The 18,473-nt window shown below is 38.6% G+C and overlaps 1 protein-coding gene across 1 annotated transcript in view; it reads right to left on the bottom strand.

The window, feature by feature from the left end:
- Positions 1-10,929: 10,929 nt before the first annotated feature.
- Positions 10,930-18,473, bottom strand: part of TFAP2D (transcription factor AP-2 delta) — a 55,357-nt gene continuing 47,813 nt past the window's right edge. Inside the window, exon 8 of the mRNA NM_001135785.2 lies at positions 10,930-16,481. Coding sequence (NP_001129257.2) covers positions 16,262-16,481 — 220 coding nt within the window. The 3' untranslated portion in view covers positions 10,930-16,261. The remainder of the gene's footprint in view (positions 16,482-18,473) is intronic.

Below are 18,473 nucleotides of genomic sequence, written 5' to 3' on the forward strand. Positions count from 1 at the left end.
AAGAATTTGAAACCAGCATCTAAGCAATTTTGTATTGTATTATTTTTAGGATGAGTGCGCTCTGGGTCATGATGAAAGACAGTGCAGATGTCGCATGTCTATCTGTGGTGCTCACTTTCAGTCACTGATGTAGTCTGTGAATTAGAGCCCTTTATAAACAGGAAATGAGTTATACAGAATAAATGTCTCATTTCACAGTGGTGCTCAGAGATTTCATTGTATCCGAACACAGATTTCTGTTTTTTCATGCCAACCTATTCCTTTTCCCTCCCCACTGACCGAGCTTCAAGTACCTACATACTTCTAATGTGTATTTTTCTTACACGGAGTATTTTGTGATACCACGGAGCAAGATGCCACCTAAGTTCTGGTGGATATTTCCGCCTGCTCCAGAGGGGATTATTTTGCCCATGCTAGAAGATAATTTCTTAGTGTTGATCTAATTTAGACAATGAGAGATGGGAGATGAAGACTTGGTTCTTCCCTTATCTACCTTGGAGCCAAACCTAGTTCTCCTAAACCAAGTCTTGCACAGTGTGTGGGCTATTTGGAAGAATAAGCCCTTTCAAGTGATACCTCTATTACTAGAATAAGAAAAATGTTGATACCCAAATTTAACTGCCCTACTCACATGTTGATGTTTTATTCCTCTTCACTACCTGTGTTTTTGTGTTGCTGTTTTATACAAGAAACCTGGGTACATGGTGTTATCAAGGATCTAGACCATAGGGCTAAGTGATGGTATGTCTCACCGAATACCTAGATGAAACCTTGGTGCTTCCTCCTGCAAAGCATTCTAAGTACAGCAAACTCTTTGGATCAGGAATGGCAGAGATCTTCCAGATTAAGAATGTAGAGTTTTTCAGGCCTTCCTTCTCAGGCCACGTTCCCTTCACCTTCATAGTGATCTGATGCAGGCCCTTAACTCAAAAAAAGGCTAACGAACTTTGAATAAGTATTTGGCTTACTAAGACAGACAGCACAAAGGCTTGTTCATCTCTGTTGTCCTTTCCTACATGCTTGGACTGCTTCACCCCACTGACACGTGTATTTATAAGTCCCAAAACTTCCTCTGAATTAGTATCTTGACTGCTATCTTCCATGACTGAAAGGAAAAGGAGTTAGGATGCAATGTTAAATCAAAGACTTTATTCACAATATACTACTGAATGATTTATTCTTTGCATCACAAGAGTCTGGGGAGTCCCAGGATCTGCTGTTTCAGCTGCAGGGTCATCCTTCCTCTCCACTTCCAGTTCTTGAATGGGTCTTAATCCTTTCTTAACCCACTTCCTCTTAGAAGCCAAACAAAACAAATACAAAAGTTGCTAAACTTGTTTCCTTAAGAAAAATAATCAACTAGAATTATAAACGTATCTTTCAGTTTCCTCAGATTTGGCTATTTAAATCTAGAATTGGCTTGTTCACCTGAATACACCACATAGTTTTTAGTTCTTTATTTGTTTATTTCTTTTATTTGTTTAATTGAATTCAACTATGTTTATGTGGTTACAGAGAGTTTGCATGTGATTCAGTCAAAAAACAAGGTTGAAGCTATATTTATACCAGGAAATACACCCACCACATTTCAGGATGTAGAACGTAGAGTGAATAATCTATGCTCAAAATACAGTATATAAAATTCCTGTCAGGAGAGAATTTTAATTTTAAGTGTTTTAAGGAAAGAGAATAAGAATTAAGATCTGGCCTATTATCTGAATTTTGTTCGGTACTTCATTTTCCCACTTACTTTTTTCTCCCTCCTCTCTCTAAACTTGCTTTCTGGAAGTAGGCACTCAGACAGTATGACCATAGGCAATGCTTCAGGGAGTTAAAAACTTTCTGGGAACATGAAAGGAGATATAGCAAAGCCAGGAAATTCTATCTTTAGGGGAAACATTTTTCAGGCTCCCAAAATTGCTTATAATATATCAAGAGTCAAATCAATCCCCAGATATTCTGTTCAGCTCACTCCAGTATTGCACTGTGGCAAATGTATCCCATCAGGGACTTCAATCCAAGCAACAGTAGAGACTTAAGTTACAATTCACGTTAGCTCACCTTAGCCCTTTCCCTTCCCTTCCCTTCCCTTCCCTTCCCTTCCCTTCCCTTCCCTTCCCTTCCCTTCCCTTCCCTTCCCTTCCCTTCCCTTCCCTTCCCTTCCCTTCCCTTCCCTTCCCTTCCCTTCCCTTCCCTTCCCTTCCCTTCCCTTCCCTTCCCTTCCCTTCCCTTCCCTTCCCTTCCCTTCCCTTCCCTTCCCTTCCCTTCCCTTCCCTTCCCTTCCCTTCCCTTCCCTTCCCTTCCCTTCCCTTCCCTTCCCTTCCCTTCCCTTCCTCCTTTCCCCTTCCCCCTTCCCCCTCCCCCCTCCCCCCTTCCCCCTTCCCCCTTCCCCCTTCCCCCTTCTCTTTTTGGATTCATGGTGCAAAATTCAGATGTTGTCTTAAAAATTTAGGCACAAACTTGTTGTCTGAATTAAGTTAACCGCTTCCTCATTGCTTTCCATGCAATATTAATTCTAGTGATAGAATGTGATATTAATATTAATATAAACATGCCATTTGGAATTGTAATCCTAAGGTAATTGTATATCATTGCTTTCATTATTATAAATGCACAAGCACAATACAAATCAATATTTCCTACCTAAAAGGCATAGGAATGAGCAAGTATAAATTAATCATTTTTACAGCTGTGAAATTAAACATTTTGTTTGTTCAGTATCAAAATAAGGGAGGTGAAATTTATACTTTTAAACTTTTTTTTTCCTCCCCAATTTTGAAGTGAATATTTCCTAACGATTGTATTTGACTACTTGAACTTCTGTTGCAAGAGCTTCCAGGCACCCACCCTTTGATAATCAAACTTGTTTACGGAGCTTTGGAACATCCTACTGAAAATGTGACTACAACGTTCTGTAAATAACAGCCTCACAGCATCATTTCTCTGTTTTGTTTTTACACCGTTTGTCTTCACTACTGAAGTTCATCATCACCATTTTTTCTCCAACTAGGAGAAAAAGGTCCTTGTTTGCAAGTTTAAGTCAGGGCTGTGGGATGTACCAGTGGTGCTACTTTATCTTTCCTCAGTTCACCAAAAGATTTCTTGAAAAGAGGATATCAGAAAGGAGGACAATGTTTCAACTACAAGTCAGTGACAGATGCATTGTGGCCTTTATACGTAATTACACTATATACTTTTGTTAATCTAGGCACAAGACACACTTGCCCTTCTGTCCTCCAGTTCAAACCTGTACATAGTGAAGTGCCATTTATAAACAACAATTCGATTTCATAGTCAGTGTTGTACAAATATTATCATCAGTGACACTGTATGTTCCCATTGGTAAGAATGCAAAGCAGTGTCATGGCAGGAACTGGAATTTAAATTTCAGTTAAGAATTTACGTGCTCAGTCATAATTCTTTCTTTGTCGTCCATTTCAGGTTCAAATATCTTTAGATCCATCTGACACATGGAGTATTTTGTCTAATTGTTGTAATTATAGCCAATACCCCCATGATTCGAGGTCAAATGTGCACTCAGAGTCAATCAAATTTGTAATCTCATTAAACAGAAGAAAAACAAGTTCATTTGACAGCATCTATTTTCTGTAAACCCATATTGATTAGTATTAATTATATTATCTCTCTTTAATTTTTCATTAACTGAGTCCTCAGTCGTATAATGCATTAGTGGGCACAGAACTGATACTATATTTTTAAGCATCCAATTATGTAGACATTTCTGGTTGTCTTTTTAGAATTTTCTCAACAAATTTGCCTCTATGCTTCATCCAGTCATAAAAGGGAAATATTTATTTTCCACACAGCTGATCATTTACTTGAAAACTCCTCAAATTGTCGCATTCTAAGATATTGAGCAGCCACGGATGAATTCAGTTCTTATTCATGGTTAATTCTTACTCAAAGTGCTTTTGTTATCTTCTTCTAAGGCATAAATAACAGCTGCTATCAGAGACAGGTTGCTGAACCCAGTGGTCTGGTTTGGTACTGTTCTTACACTGGTCTGATACAAACTACTGTACTCTTCACCTATGTACTCATGCATAGAGCGAAAATAGCACTTTTAAATGAAAATCTTACCGAATAAATAGAATATATATATTTTTCTTATTCTTGAAGCTTTGTGAACCTCAAAGTTAAAGGAATAAAATGACTTTCTGCAATTTCAAATGGAGCATTGAAAACAAACAGATGTCAGATGGTTGTAACAACAACAACAAAAATCACTTGAAAAAAAAAAGTGAAGTGTTTCCACTCCTTGTGCCACCAAATCCCCACAAAATGACTATGAAATCACACCCGCTCATGTCTATCTTAAGTATTTTTCTGCAGACTATAATCTGAAACACAGAAAAAAAGCCCTCATGAATACTCTATGCAGATAACACACATCACATATAAAATGTGCAAGTGATACAAGCAGGAATCTGTAGCTCACTAATTACATATCCATTCATGTGAAACCTTGTATTCCTCCTTGGAGCAGGTTGATCCATGCTCAATCATGCAGCACATGTGCAGTGTGGTTGCATGACATGACATGAAGGGCTAATGGTTGGACTGGATGATCCTGTGGGTCTTTTCTAACCTTAGTGATTCTATGAGTCTATGATTCTATGACTGCTTGGAAAGAAGATCTTTGGGAGGGTCACTTAGGTTTCCAGGCACTGAAGAGAACTGGGTTTTGTCAGTGTCCCAAAGGCTGTCACTGTCTGGTCCATTCATGGTTCTTGTTTATTTTTCAGTTTTCAGTGTCCTTGTCCTTCAGACTTCACATTTGTGTGGAGCTGGAGAAGTAGCCCTATAGAGAAAGGGCCAAAAAATACTGTTAATAAATGGAGCTGTCTGAAATTAACCCCCATCCTACCAAAATCCATAAGTATTTTTTTTACTGACTCAAATGAGTACTAAATAGGGTCATTCAGATAGCCCCAAAGCTCTGAGTACTAGAGTTCAAGAATGTAGAATGGCATTCTCTCTCTTCTGGAATATTCTGTAACTTGTTGAAAGTAAGAAATGTGTGAGTTCCGTTTGAGATGACATAAATGTTTAGGTTGCCTATGAAATGGGGTCCTTTTACCTCAGACTTGAGGTTAGTCATCAGGAACAGCAGAAGCAGATCTTCACATGAATACTTTACATCTTGTGTATGTTGACATCAAAGTGCCTTGAGTCCTGTCCAGAAGCCTTGAAGTATGGGACTGAAAGATGTGACATAGGACCTACAAGAGCTCCACCTTGTAATTATCCTATCCTATCCTATCCTATCCTATCCTATCCTATCCTATCCTATCCTATCCTATCCTATCCTATCCTATCCTATCCTATCCTATCCTATCCTATCCTATCCTATCCTATCCTATCCTATCCTATCCTATCCTATCCTATTCCATTCCATTCCATTCCATTCCATTCCACTCCATTCCATTCCACTCCATTCCATTCCATTCCATTCCATTCCATTCCATTCCATTCCATTCCATTCCACTCCATTCCAAATTCTCTTCTATTATACTTTATATAGTATTTTACATTATATACTATTGTACATTATATTATTTATTATAAATAAAATAGAAAGATATATGCATCTCTCTTCAAAAGCTAATGAGTCAGGAAATTCTTCTGACATTGGCCTCCTACATTTCGCTCTTAATACATAACCTTTGTTGTTAGTTGCAGTAGCCCATTAGTCTGATTTAAATTATGTATGTATATTATTATCTGAATTTTACAGAAAGTTTTACTGATCTTCTTCAGGGACTCAAATATCTTTACTGCACTTTTACACAGTTTCACATTATCTATATGTCAGACGTGATAAATGTCATCATTTTATGTAATGAAACATAATCAATTCCTTTAAATGAGCAAACAGCTGGGAAGGAGAAACCTTTGAAATTTGACATATTAATAGCAGCTGAGACTGGATAGTCAAAATCCATTCCCTACCATTCTAACTGAATGAGTATTGAATAGAATCCAGCTAAAATTTTGATATGCCATTAGTAAAACAAAAGTGCAGAGATCTGCAGACGGGTATACCAACAAACATAGACTGAAACATATTCACTGCCCCAAATATATTTTCCATCTGCTCGAAATAGAGGGAGGAATTCACAGACCCTGTGTTCTGCTGCCTGTGTGTCATGCAGTAAGGCATCCAGCATTGCTGTGAAGGTAACATGTAATAGGGAATCCATCACTTCCTTGGCTATTTCATGAAAACAAATTTTCAACACAAGTTAGTGACCTCTCTCTGTTTGGTTCGTGTGTACTGGTTTGAATACAGAATCTTCTAGTTTGGAATCTTTGAAAGTTTCATTGTATGGATATGGCCAGGCTGTGATGGCTGTCCTGAAGACAATGATCTTGAATCATAGAATTGTAGAATCACTAAGGTTGGAAAAGACCCACAGGATCATCCAGTCCAACCATTCACCCATCACCAATGGTTCTCACTAAACCATGTCCCTCAACACAACATCCTAACGCTCTTTGAACACCACCAGGCTCAGTGACTCCACCACCTCTCTGGGCAGCCCATTCCAGTGCCTGACCACCCTTGGAGAAGTAGTATTTCCTAATATCCAGCCTAAATCTTCCCTGGTGCAGCTTGAAGCCATTCCCTCTAGTCCTATTGCTGTCACCTGAGAGAAGAGGCTGACCCCCAGCTCACTACAACCTCCCTTCAGATAGTTATAGAGAGCAATAAGGTCTCCCCTGAGCCTCCTCTTCTCTAGACTGAACAATCCCAGCTCCTTCAGCCGCTCCTCATAAGGTCTGTGCTCCAGACCCCTCACTAGCTTTGTTGCCCTCCTCTGGACACGCTCCAGGGCCTCGATGTCTTTCTTACAGTGAGGGGCCCAAAACTGGACACAGTACTTGAGGTGCGGCCTCACCAGTGCTGAGTACAGGGGGAGATCTACCTAAGCAGATTAATAAAAGTCAGCAATCTGGAGTCAAAGCTGTAATACCAGTTAACTAAAATTTAAATAATCATCCAGTCCATTGGATGTACTGAACCTGTATAACTGAAGGACTGTGTGGATTATAGAGAAGACCATTGCTCTCTCTTCACCAATTCAATTCTGAAATGAGTAACAATTAATAAAAGTTTCCCTCATTTATTTTTAACTGAAGATGGGATTAATTTTTCCTTTTCTATCCAAAATTTAAGCACTTAGTCAAGCTAGGCTTCCTCCATATTCAGTGGAGATAGGTTAAGCAACCAGTTTAAAAATATGCCTCACCTCTCAATATAAAAAATCAGAGACCTATGTGAAGCTGTACTTTCCTTGAGGGGATGAGTAAAAGGCAGATTAAAGACAGGTAGAAAAATGCTGTGATAACAATAAAAAGTAAGCAAAGGTCAACCAGCAAAGGTCCCTCTCTTCAGTACACCTTTCCCTAGACTATGGTGCAGTGGTTTTCTGGTGAATGAAGGACTGTTTGCTTATTTTGCTTTCTTTTCCTTTTTATTTTCAAATCTTAGGAAATGAGGATTTTGGCCACTCATTTCTCAGGCTCGATTATCTTGGCATACTTCCAGCAGTTTATTCATCAAGAGTCCAATTTCACTAATATGCTCTCTACTGACCATTCCTAATTTTCTGTGCAGTTTTATTACTTGCTTTACACTGTATATGAATTGTCAAAGGCTCAATGCCTTGATAACTGCTTAATTTAGCTGACTGTAATGATGCCCCAGGATAGTTCATTAATATATGTGTAAAATGTGTATTAACAAAAATGTGTGAAAAATGGATGGCTTTGGATAGAGACAGTAATGGGACTCATCTACTTGCCCTTTCATGTCCAGTCCAAGATGCAGAAATTGAGTTTCACAGGGTGTTGAAAACACTTGTGCATGCCACCAGTACCTAGGCTTGTGTTGGCACAGGTACCAAGACATAACTAATAAGTGCTGCTAGGCAGTTGCTCTTTTCACAGCTTCATGCATTTATGGACAAGAGTATCTAAGGAATTTGTGTGGAGATGGAAGATGTGACATATGCTCTGTCCGGAATAGTGAGCAGAGTCTAGGCAGGATAACTTATTTATTTCAAAAGAGGATAGATCCTGTGTGGAAGAAACAGAACTCAGCCCAGAGGTTCACAGAATCACAGAATGGTTAAGGTTGGAAGGGACATCTCAGTCTCACTCACCACTCTTCTCGGAGCAGCACCATCTTGGATATGTTGCTCAGAGACATATTCTGTCAAATTTGAAGAACATTTAAGGATTTCCACAACTTTTCTGGGAAACGTGGTCCAGAGTTCCAATATATTTACAGAAAATAAAGTTTTTTTTTTTTTTTAATAGAATTTCCTGTATTTCAGTTTTTGCTCATCACCTCTTTTCCTGTCACTGGACACAAATGAACAGTCTGGTTTTGTCTTGTTTATTCCCCTCACTCTGTGGTGTTCATATACATTGCTAAGACAGATCCACAGGACCTATGGGGAGCCTGTGCTCTCCTCTCCAGAAGTAAGAGATGGACACCAACCTGAGTCCTCCTGCTGTTGCAGCTGTTGACTGTGCGACTGAACCAAAACAGTACCTGATGTACCACTATACTACTCTTTATACAGACAATACTGCACCTGTATGCTCACTGAAAAAACATATTTAGTACTGTTTCAAGCATCTTTGGGTATCCAAGATACATATAAGAAATGGATGGATCTTGTGAAGGAGCTGTGAGAGACCTCTGTCCCTCAGTAGAAACAATGGGAAAGCAAGAAGGATAGACAAATATGTATAAAATGTTACTAACTGGTTATATGTGGGTGAATGAATCATGCCACCAGTGTGTTTGTTAGAATAAAATGACCACCAGCTTTGTCTTCAGTTGTGTAGGTCTGTCTGAGTGAGAGAGATCCTGAATGAGCAGAATTTTGTCCAACAGTTCAGGGCAGTCCTAGTAATACTTTCTCCAAAAGCAGGCTGCTTTGAGTTACTTCAGAAGCTGCATTTATGCATCACTAATTCAAATAAATTTCCAATAAAACCATCAACAGAAAACCCAAATCATAAACCTTTGGCCACAAAACCAACAATTTATGGCTTGAAGTCCATTAAGACCTGAAGTTACTCATCAGTTCTTGGCCACGTCTTTTCAACAGCAAGGTGAAAGCAAATACCAGTTAAGAAACCAGACACTGTTAGATTTGGCTTCTAGTGCCTATGTAAAAACGGAACTGTATTTTTTAGCAAGATATAAATGAAAACAACCTCTCTAACAGAAGTGGGAGTTGTGTTGCTGAACATGTCCAAATGTTATCATATATCCTTCATCAATTCTTCTATTTCAGTATATTCAGAATTTTTCAGATTGAGTCCCACATTTCACATTATCAGTTAGAACGTAAATTTATACAAGCTCTCCATATGTAGTTTACATACAGAACCTGGTAGAGGTGGATTATTTTTTCTTATTGTTCTTTTTGCTTTTCATCTTCTTTGATGTTGTAGTGTCTACAAATTAGACACTATTGTTGCTCATTGACATGTACTTTGGCACTGTACTTCTGCAAATCTCAATGGAATTTTCTTTTTCTTTTTCAAATGGAGTGAGTGGAAAAATTTACACACCAAAGTGAAGATAGGTGGCCGAGCCAACCTTTCATGTGATTATATTTAAAATACTGATGAATTTGCCACAGTTGTACTTCCTCTGAGTTTGGATAAGAGTGTATGCAGAACTGATCAGAAGAATTCAGTATCGCACCAGGGAAGTAGTATTTCCCAGAAGATTAAATAGTAATATTAATTAGCGAGGGTTCATTTGACAGGGAACAGAGGTGGAGGTTGAATGAATTGAGTTCTAACGTGTAGGAGTTGCCTTCCAAATCATTTCCTTTTCCACCTGAAATCTTTCTGAAGTCCTACCACTGCAGCTTTGCCCTTGGTGTGTCACTGTCTAGAATGACTCACAAAGTCATTCCTATAGGAACTGGAAGAACACAGAAAGAAGGATTGTCATCGGGTTCTTAAACAGTTTTGAAACATTATGTCTAGGAAACTGCATTAAAAAAAATCTCATTTTATTTCATTTTATTTTATTTTCAGCAAAAATTTTAAGATCCATTTATTTTGGAAAACTTGAATGAACATCTAATCTAGAGTTCCTTCACAGGAAACCTGCAGAAGGATGCTAATTACACCTAAAGACATATTTTTTGATTCTCCTTGTTTCTTCCTGGGAAAAGTCAAACTGTACATTTGGACCAAAATTTAGAGTGATAGTGCTGACCATTAACTCAGACCATTGGCTGAAGTAGGACTTGGAATTCAACTGCTATAAGCTTGCAGGAAGAAAGCTAAATAACTACTTTGAGGCTGTAGACATATGAATTTTATTGCCAGCATTGTAATAACCTTTCTATGCAGTCATGGGGAAGGCACTTCTGAGAGTGTTCGGCTCTATCTAATTTAGTCATCCAGATATTAAGTATTCAGGTTTTCTAGATTTGGTTTAGTGTAGATGGAGAAGGACAAGGATTCCTGCCACTTTTCTACTGTGGGCAATTGAGAAAGACTAATCCAATGTAAATCAGCCAATCGAGTTTCCTGTATTAGGAAACTGCCTTGTGTTATATCTTTCTTTCATACACCAAGAATAAATTTTTGTTAGCAAGTTCTAGATGAGATAAATATCTAAGAGTCAAAATTGTATGAGGTAGTCTATGTATAGTTTCAGTCTCTATATAAGATGATTTCTTTTCTGTAATACACGAATACTGTCATTGGTGTTCCTTTACTTTTACGTCATATGTAGATAGACCTTATGTCTAGGTCTTGTAATGCAGAAGTGAAGATTATCCGGAGATGGAAATTACTTTCAAGCACAAGACAAATTACAGTTAAATCAACATAGATTTTATTGCCGTGAAATGTTCAATCAAATGTGGTCATTATTTTCATAAACTCATGTAAAACGGGTAGCTTGTATTGCAAATAGAAATATAAAAGGTCATGTTTTTCACCACTGAACTGTAAATTAAGTTAGATTAAGTGGAAAGAAAGGAAAACAAATAATAATAAAAAAAAGCAAATCCCTAAACCAATAAATAGGACATTGTTGGTGACCAAGTGTGCACTTACATTTAAATACAATCACAACAGCTGCTGTACAGAACAGAATTAATAATACAAAATAAAGAAAATTTAAGAATAGGAATAATAATAAAAAAAAGATTAGACCTCTCAGATGACCTTCACCTGGCAAAGGAAAATGACACTGTTTTCCTCTCTCCCTCATTCCCCACACAGCCGAAATTAAAGTCCCGTTGAACCTGTAGTGTGGGCAGAGGCAGATGATATTTTTACAGTTACAGTTCCTATGTAGTTATGTTTGTTGATTTTTGTCTTTTGTGGCAGTCTTATGTCTTCTGTTACCACCGTGTTAGTTTTTTTTTTTTTTTTTAATTGTCCATAAAAATGAAGAATAGAGCAGCAGAACTTTGTCTCCAAAAGTTAGTCAAATGGCAATGGAAGTCATCAGCAGCTCCTTTGGATACTTAAGATATCTAAGACGAAAACTGCTTTCTGGTATTAGGAAACAAACAAACAAACAAACAAAGAAAAAGGCAGTAGGAGAAATTAGCTCTTAGGATACTAAAGCAGCCCTCTTCAGCCTTGCTGTAAAATGGTGAGTAGCAGATGTGCCACTGAATCACATTCAAAGGAAGAGATGAGCCAAGGAAATATTTACACAGAGGTCCCAGATTTGGAAGGACTATATATTGCACCTGCCTAGTAGCAGATTTTTTGTTGTTTTTAGGAACAGTTAAAGAGAAGCTTCAAAGGGCAGGTTCCTTCTAGATTTGGAGAGATGAAGTCTTTTCCCAAAAAGGGAATTACTGGAGGTTATCTTTTAAAAACAGGTGAATGAAAGATCTGAACTCACCCCTTGTGCCAGTTCTCCAAGGCAACAGAATGACACCTGGAAAGAATTAAGGTTTAGGATGGCAGCATGAAGGACAGAACCCTTGGCAGTGTTGTCAGTTGTAGGTTGCTGCTTGTCTCCCCTTCACAAGACACATAAATACTGTACCAGTCCTCATGATCTGCATAAAACTTTCCCTTTGCTACGCATCTCTGCCATTTCATAGTACTAATGGAAGTGAGCAGAAATCCAGTTCTTAGGGTAGAGGTTGGAGGTGAGAACTTCACTTGTAGCTCTGCCAGAGACTTACCTTCTAAATTTGGTCAATGCATGAGCTCTTTGTGCCCACCTTACTCACAGTAAATAACATCTCACTCTATAAAGAGTGGTTAATCAGCATGTTTACTTCATGTTTAAGTTGCTAATAAATCCAAGTAGCAGTGGCTGGTCTTTGTCACTCAGCTGTAGTACTCAATGTGTTTTGATAGTCATGGTGGCAAAAAAGCAATGCATACAAAGCTGGGAAAGAGCCTGAAGTACCACACAACCCAAATACTCAGACAGCACTTGACAGGAATCTAAGGATTTCTAGGTTTCCAAAATTGTAATGACTCATAGGTTTGGACACTTTTTTTGTATTTAGACGTTTTTGACCAGTGTGGAATAAACAATTCCATCATCTCACAAAAGAAGAACTTCTTTTTGTCAGATAAGGTTTATTTCAAAGTCAAAGAGGTACAAATACACTTGAATTTGTTACCAGTGAGCACTCTGTAACTTCAAACTGTGCCTGTCCTTCAGGCTGATCTAATTCATGAGTGTGTTTTGAGATGGGGATATTTCCACAGAGGCGAAGTCTTAGAAATGGGAAAACAAAAACAAGAACAAAACTATGGGAACAATGTTCATGTATGGGTGGAAAAATGGATGAGAACTTAGGCTGAGATTTTAACCACAAGCTCAGTGAGTTAATCAGTTAAAACCACACTGGAAGATCCAATTTTGAAAACCAAAGGCTTTCTGATGTCAAACTACTCCAACAACTAATTCAGCAGAAGAGGGAGTAACAAATATTTTTTCTTTCAATAAAATTAAGTACCGATAAAAATAAATAACAAGGCCTGTGAATGACAGTAAACATTGCAAAGGAAAAATAGGAAAAATGGAGATGTAGATGGAAATAGAGTCTTAATGGTAAGAATTTCTAAGAGTTCAATCAACTTGAACCAGATCCATACTGAAACCTTCCCAAAAATCCACAGAGGTCATTAAGGCTAAAACTGGAAGTTCTGGGTCTTTAAGAATATCCAGGTTTGTTCATATTTATAGATCAAGTGATCATCAAAGATGAAAAAAAATTGTTGCCAGCAGAGCAAAGTCTCACAGGGAGTTTGCAATAACAAAAGGTGTAACTCTTTAAATAAATTACTGTTGGAACCTTGGATCATACCCCAAATAAGTGAATATTTCAAATAATTCTGCATACATGTTATTTCCAATATCAGGCGTGGTTGTAATAAGTCACTGCTTTCTCAACAGTTTTACAGAATAATCTACACAGTCATTTCCCCACCTCCAGGAGACTGATATTTTACTGAGAAATGTGAAAAGAGTTTTCAAACATTTTTTTCTTCTCTCCTCCCTCCTCTTCCACCAAAACAATTCAAATTTATTCACATCTTGCAGTAGAGAATCACAATTAAATTGCTTCACAGTACATTTTCATGCGGCAAATCTGCATAAGTGACACAGTCAAATATTCAATTTTTTCCTCTTTTTCTTTCTTCCCTTCAGTTTGGACAATACAAAAACTAATTTCTTTTTCACTCTTAATCCATGGTTACCTATGTCCATACTCCAGTATTTCATGTTCCAGAGTGATTCCACAGTGAAGAAGATGGCATTGAAGACACCACTGAGGAACATTCATTTGATTTTAGCACAGAGGTGCTGGAGTGACAAATTAATTCAGCAAAGTTTTATTTCTGTGATGCATTTAGCTGATATTAGTGAGTTAAGGAATTTAATAGGTCCATGGAGATGCACCTATTTCTCTCATTTCCCTGCATACAAGGAGCCTAGATAGATGGTATTAAAGTAGATACCTAAGTTATATACTTGAGCAAAGACAAATCTGAGCAAAATCATAGGAATTTTTTTGTTTTGTTTCAGATTTCCTCACACAAGGAAAGAGGGACTCAACTAAATTTAGCATGCTTTCGCACCTTGATGGCAATGTCCTTATTAATCTCAAAAGGGAGACTATCATACCATAAGCATTTTGTTTTCTTCCATACATTTGAAGGGTGAGACTGATCAAGTTAATCATCTGGTTCCCTACATCGTAAATGCCTTTGGAGAGTTTTTACAGTCTCTAAGTCGATAAATCTAAAGCAGGTCATGAAGAATTTTATGTGTCTTAACCACCACTAGAAAACTATAATGAATGTGAATGCAATTAGGCATTTAGTCTTGACCTCCTTTATATCTAGTATAAAAAAAAGACACACTTTCAGTGCATGATTATTTTGAGATGGCATGAACTGTACTCTGTTAAGCACCTTTCCCTCTCTTCTGATTATAGGGAGCAGAGGGTGACTAGCCCAGTAGTAACCATATGCAGTACAAAACACCACCATTAACTTCCAGTTATTATCAGTGGAGAAAGGCATGAACGTCCAGATGACCCCTTCCATCTGTTTTAGAAACTTGGTGTGCATGTCAGGTAGCCACCCATACATCTCTAGTGCTGGCTTAGGGGGTCCTCCAGCTCCTCTTCCAGGAGTCTTAATCTCCTACATGTTTTCTGTCATTTCTACCAAAACTGTGGCTGTCTTAGATACCCTAAAGCATCTCACATGACTCTGAACACTTACATGTGGACAATTACATTTGTTTTCCTGCTGTAGAAAGAGATGAATGATCTTTGGGAAGAAATAAACTGATTCTGTTGATTTTAGAAAGGGCTTGCTTGGTCAGCATAACCCCACCCTATGACATAAATTCTTCCTATTTTTTTAAATAAAATAATATCAGAGAAACAAGAAAAGGAACTGAATGAATGTCTCACTGAAGAATCCAGAATGTGGCTGCAAAAAGGCTCTGGACTCAAAGAGGCTTGAGTTCAAACTACATCTCCAATGTTTCCTTTGTGAGGATGTACGCTGAGTGGTGAAGAAATATTTCAGAAGTATATTAGTAAGGTTATTAATCACTTAACTGCTGTGGACTATGCCAATCTGACATATATGCCATTTTGGTATTATTTTATAGACTTTTTTTTTAATGTGAGTGGATTCGGTTAGACCTCTGTACCTCAGCTGGATTTCAAAAGACAGTAAAGCTGCAGAAACAAGCTGCTGGAGAAAAGAAAGTATCATAAAATGAAGGCAACACAAAAGAAGACTCCGATTGCCTGTACTGATCCTGTTGAATAGAGACCTGGGTATGGCAGACTGAGGCATTGTGGGGCCAGGGGCTGAGAGGACAGAGAACAGAGGCCCATACAGTCTTTTAATCTGAAGTTCACAGGGGGATCAGGGCTCTCAATGAAACTGTCGAGGCATGTTGCTTTGCACTTAGTCTGCCATATTCTGCTCACAGGAGATGCTTCAGTTGCTGCTTGAATAGCCAGGACAGATTCCTAACAGGTTCTGGCCTCATTTCAGTGCAGCTTTATCATACATTCCCATGTGGGGAGATGCAGCCCCCAGCACCAAACAGTTCATCTGTCCAATGACCTGTGGATTCCTCTCTTGCCAGGTTTCCATATTGTCTTCCCAACGGTGAGTGGATCAGGCATTTCTGATGGACCAGAGGAAGCCCTTCTTCCAATCTATCCAGCATGCAAGCAAAGCCAGTATGCTGGAACTGCATGTCCCACAACCGATGTGTTGGCCCTAACTGTGCTGCCAGAGAAGAAAGTGCTTCACATTAGCCTGCGACAAACGCCATGTGCCACCTCAGCCAAGTCCAGAAGTGCTTATAAAAAACAGTGTTAGTGTATCATTCAGAACAATCAAATACTACATGCACGAAAAGTACTTTAGAGCAACATAAATTTTAAAAAAGTGACAATTTCATCACACAATTACTGTACACTGCTGTTCTTAGGGTTGAATACTTTCCTCTCTCGCGCTCTCTCTTTCTCTCTGTTTTAATCTTTCTCTTTTTTCTTCTCCTTTTTTTTTCTTTTTTTTTTCTCTTTCCCCCCCTGTTTTTTTTTTCTTTTTTTTTTTTTTTGTTTTTGGATTTGGTCCACTGGAGATAAATCGCCCTCAATGATATATATATTTAAAAAAAATATCAGCAGCAAGACTCTCTTGAAATAGATTCTGTTTGATGTAGCTAGTCTGTCTTTTCTGTTTTGCCCTCTTTCACAGCAGCCTCTGAAGTTTTCCGTAGGGGGGCTTTCTCCGAGTTGGCGTGTCCTTGGCCGGATTCCGCTGCTCCTCCGTTTTTGTGCGATGTGTGCTTTTCCAAGTAGTTCAGCATTTCGCTGAGAACAGTTTGGAAAGTGCTTAGGGCAGCACATATTGCAGGAGTTCCAAAACCGTGAGTGATCAAACTGCAGATGGGAAAGAGAAAGAAAAAGAAATGCATGCACGCACTTAAATATATGTATACTTACATACGTAGAAGTGTTTACAGTACACATATTTTAGACTGAAAATCGAGACTTACTCCCTAAACTATTCATTACCTGTGAGAGAAACAGAAAATAAAAGAGCAGAGCAGTGACAGCAGACTGCATACAGCTTCAAAGGTTGATTTTGGTAGGAGCATCGCTTCTGAAGCACTGTGGGACAGATCTGTGGATTGCAGATTCACACAGCATTGTTGACTTCAGAGCCAAGAGGGGATCCATGCCCTAGGCTGCCCAGCACTGCTACTTTTCCAGTCCCAGAAGGTTTGTTTCCCCTTTCCTTAGGTGAATGAAGACAAGTCTGTGTGGCTTATTCACAGGTCAGACTTGTAAGCTCTGATTATTCTGATTATTCACTAGATGTGGCTCTGGGCAGCCTGGTCAAGTGGTTGGTGACACTGCACATAGTAGAGGGGTTGAAACTAGATGATCACTGAGGTCCTTTCATCCTAGGCCATTCTATGATGATTCTATGATTCCATGTGGAGGCATGTATAGTAGCATATGCACTAGGAAATTAAGCAGTGTCAGGGCAATTGGCATCGTTTGGTCATGACTATGCTTGCTAATCTCTCTGAGCATCCAACAGTGTGCAATCCGAACCGCCCATTGGGAATAACTCTTAGACATAACAATGCCCAGGAATCGTTTCACCTAGAACTAATTCAATCAGGCTAAATACAAAGAGAAATAATCATAGAATCATAGAATGGCTTGGGTTGGAAGGGACCTCGAGGATCATCAAGCTCCAAACTCCCTGCCACATGCATGGCCACCAACCTCCATATCTAATACTAGACCAGGATCAATGAGTTGTAAAAATAACCAGTTTCCAACGTTCTTGCCTTGATGGTGTTGAATGGTGGTGGATTTATCTTATTGCACCTTTAGTCCATGTAAGGTGTTTTCTCAAGACAACAGTTTGTTCTTCATGTTTTCTGCACTGCAAAGCGTCTGAATTTCAGTAGTGCTTTTCACATAACAGTTACTGAAATGAAGCCTTAATGAAGTTCCCAAGCAGTTTAATAGTGGGTAAATCTCATCTAAGTTTAAGGATGCATTTCAGTCCACATATAGGTACATATTGCATTTAGGCACCCAGCCTGGCTTCTATCTGCAGGTCCAGAAACATTCCTATTTTCCACAGTTTCTGTGCCAGTCATCAGCTCTGCAAGGATTTCAGGATGTCAGAAATGGGACCAGAGACTAATTTTTAAGCAGTTGACTCCAGTTCTGTCTGTCCAAATCATGTGTGCATAGTGTAAGTTGTTCACATAAGGCCCAGGGCCCCTCAGGTGGTACTAGACACCTTAAGATGGGTAACTAAATTCTTTTCATTCTTATAATGAATATTTTGATAAGTCCTAGGTGGAAGAATGTGAACAAAGGCAGAAGCAAAAGAAACCCAAAGCAAACAAACATAATCCTTCCAAATGTTTTTCTTCCATTTAAAAACATAAGTGGAAAATGACTTCAAATGCTGAAATATCATTGCAGTTTTAAAAATACTTATTTCAGTAATAATAACTATTTCATCCTATGCTAGTTAAGGTCTTGTCCCCTGTGTAACTGCAGGTGTCTGAGGCACTACATCAGTAAACTCCAATTTAATGCACAGAGCCATGAGTAGGTCAGAAATAGGAACACTTCACTTCACTGGGAATTCCTCTCCTCCACATTTTGGCTTCTCAGTCTTTAAAGCTGTTTTAGAAAATAGTGAAAAAAGTAGTGGTCTGAGGAAAAGAGGTTATAGAAGACATGGATGATTGCCAGGATGTTGAGCATGTCAAAAACAAGCATGGGAAAGACTCTGAGATGTCCTTCAGGGTGATCTTCCTGTCTCTGTTGGATGTGGGAATCTTGTTTGCTGGGAATGCCAGTATCCTAAGAAAGATACCAAGCTTAAGGAAGTCC

Source organism: Gallus gallus, chromosome 3 (assembly GCF_016699485.2).
Source record: "Gallus gallus isolate bGalGal1 chromosome 3, bGalGal1.mat.broiler.GRCg7b, whole genome shotgun sequence".
NCBI lineage: Eukaryota > Metazoa > Chordata > Aves > Galliformes > Phasianidae > Gallus > Gallus gallus.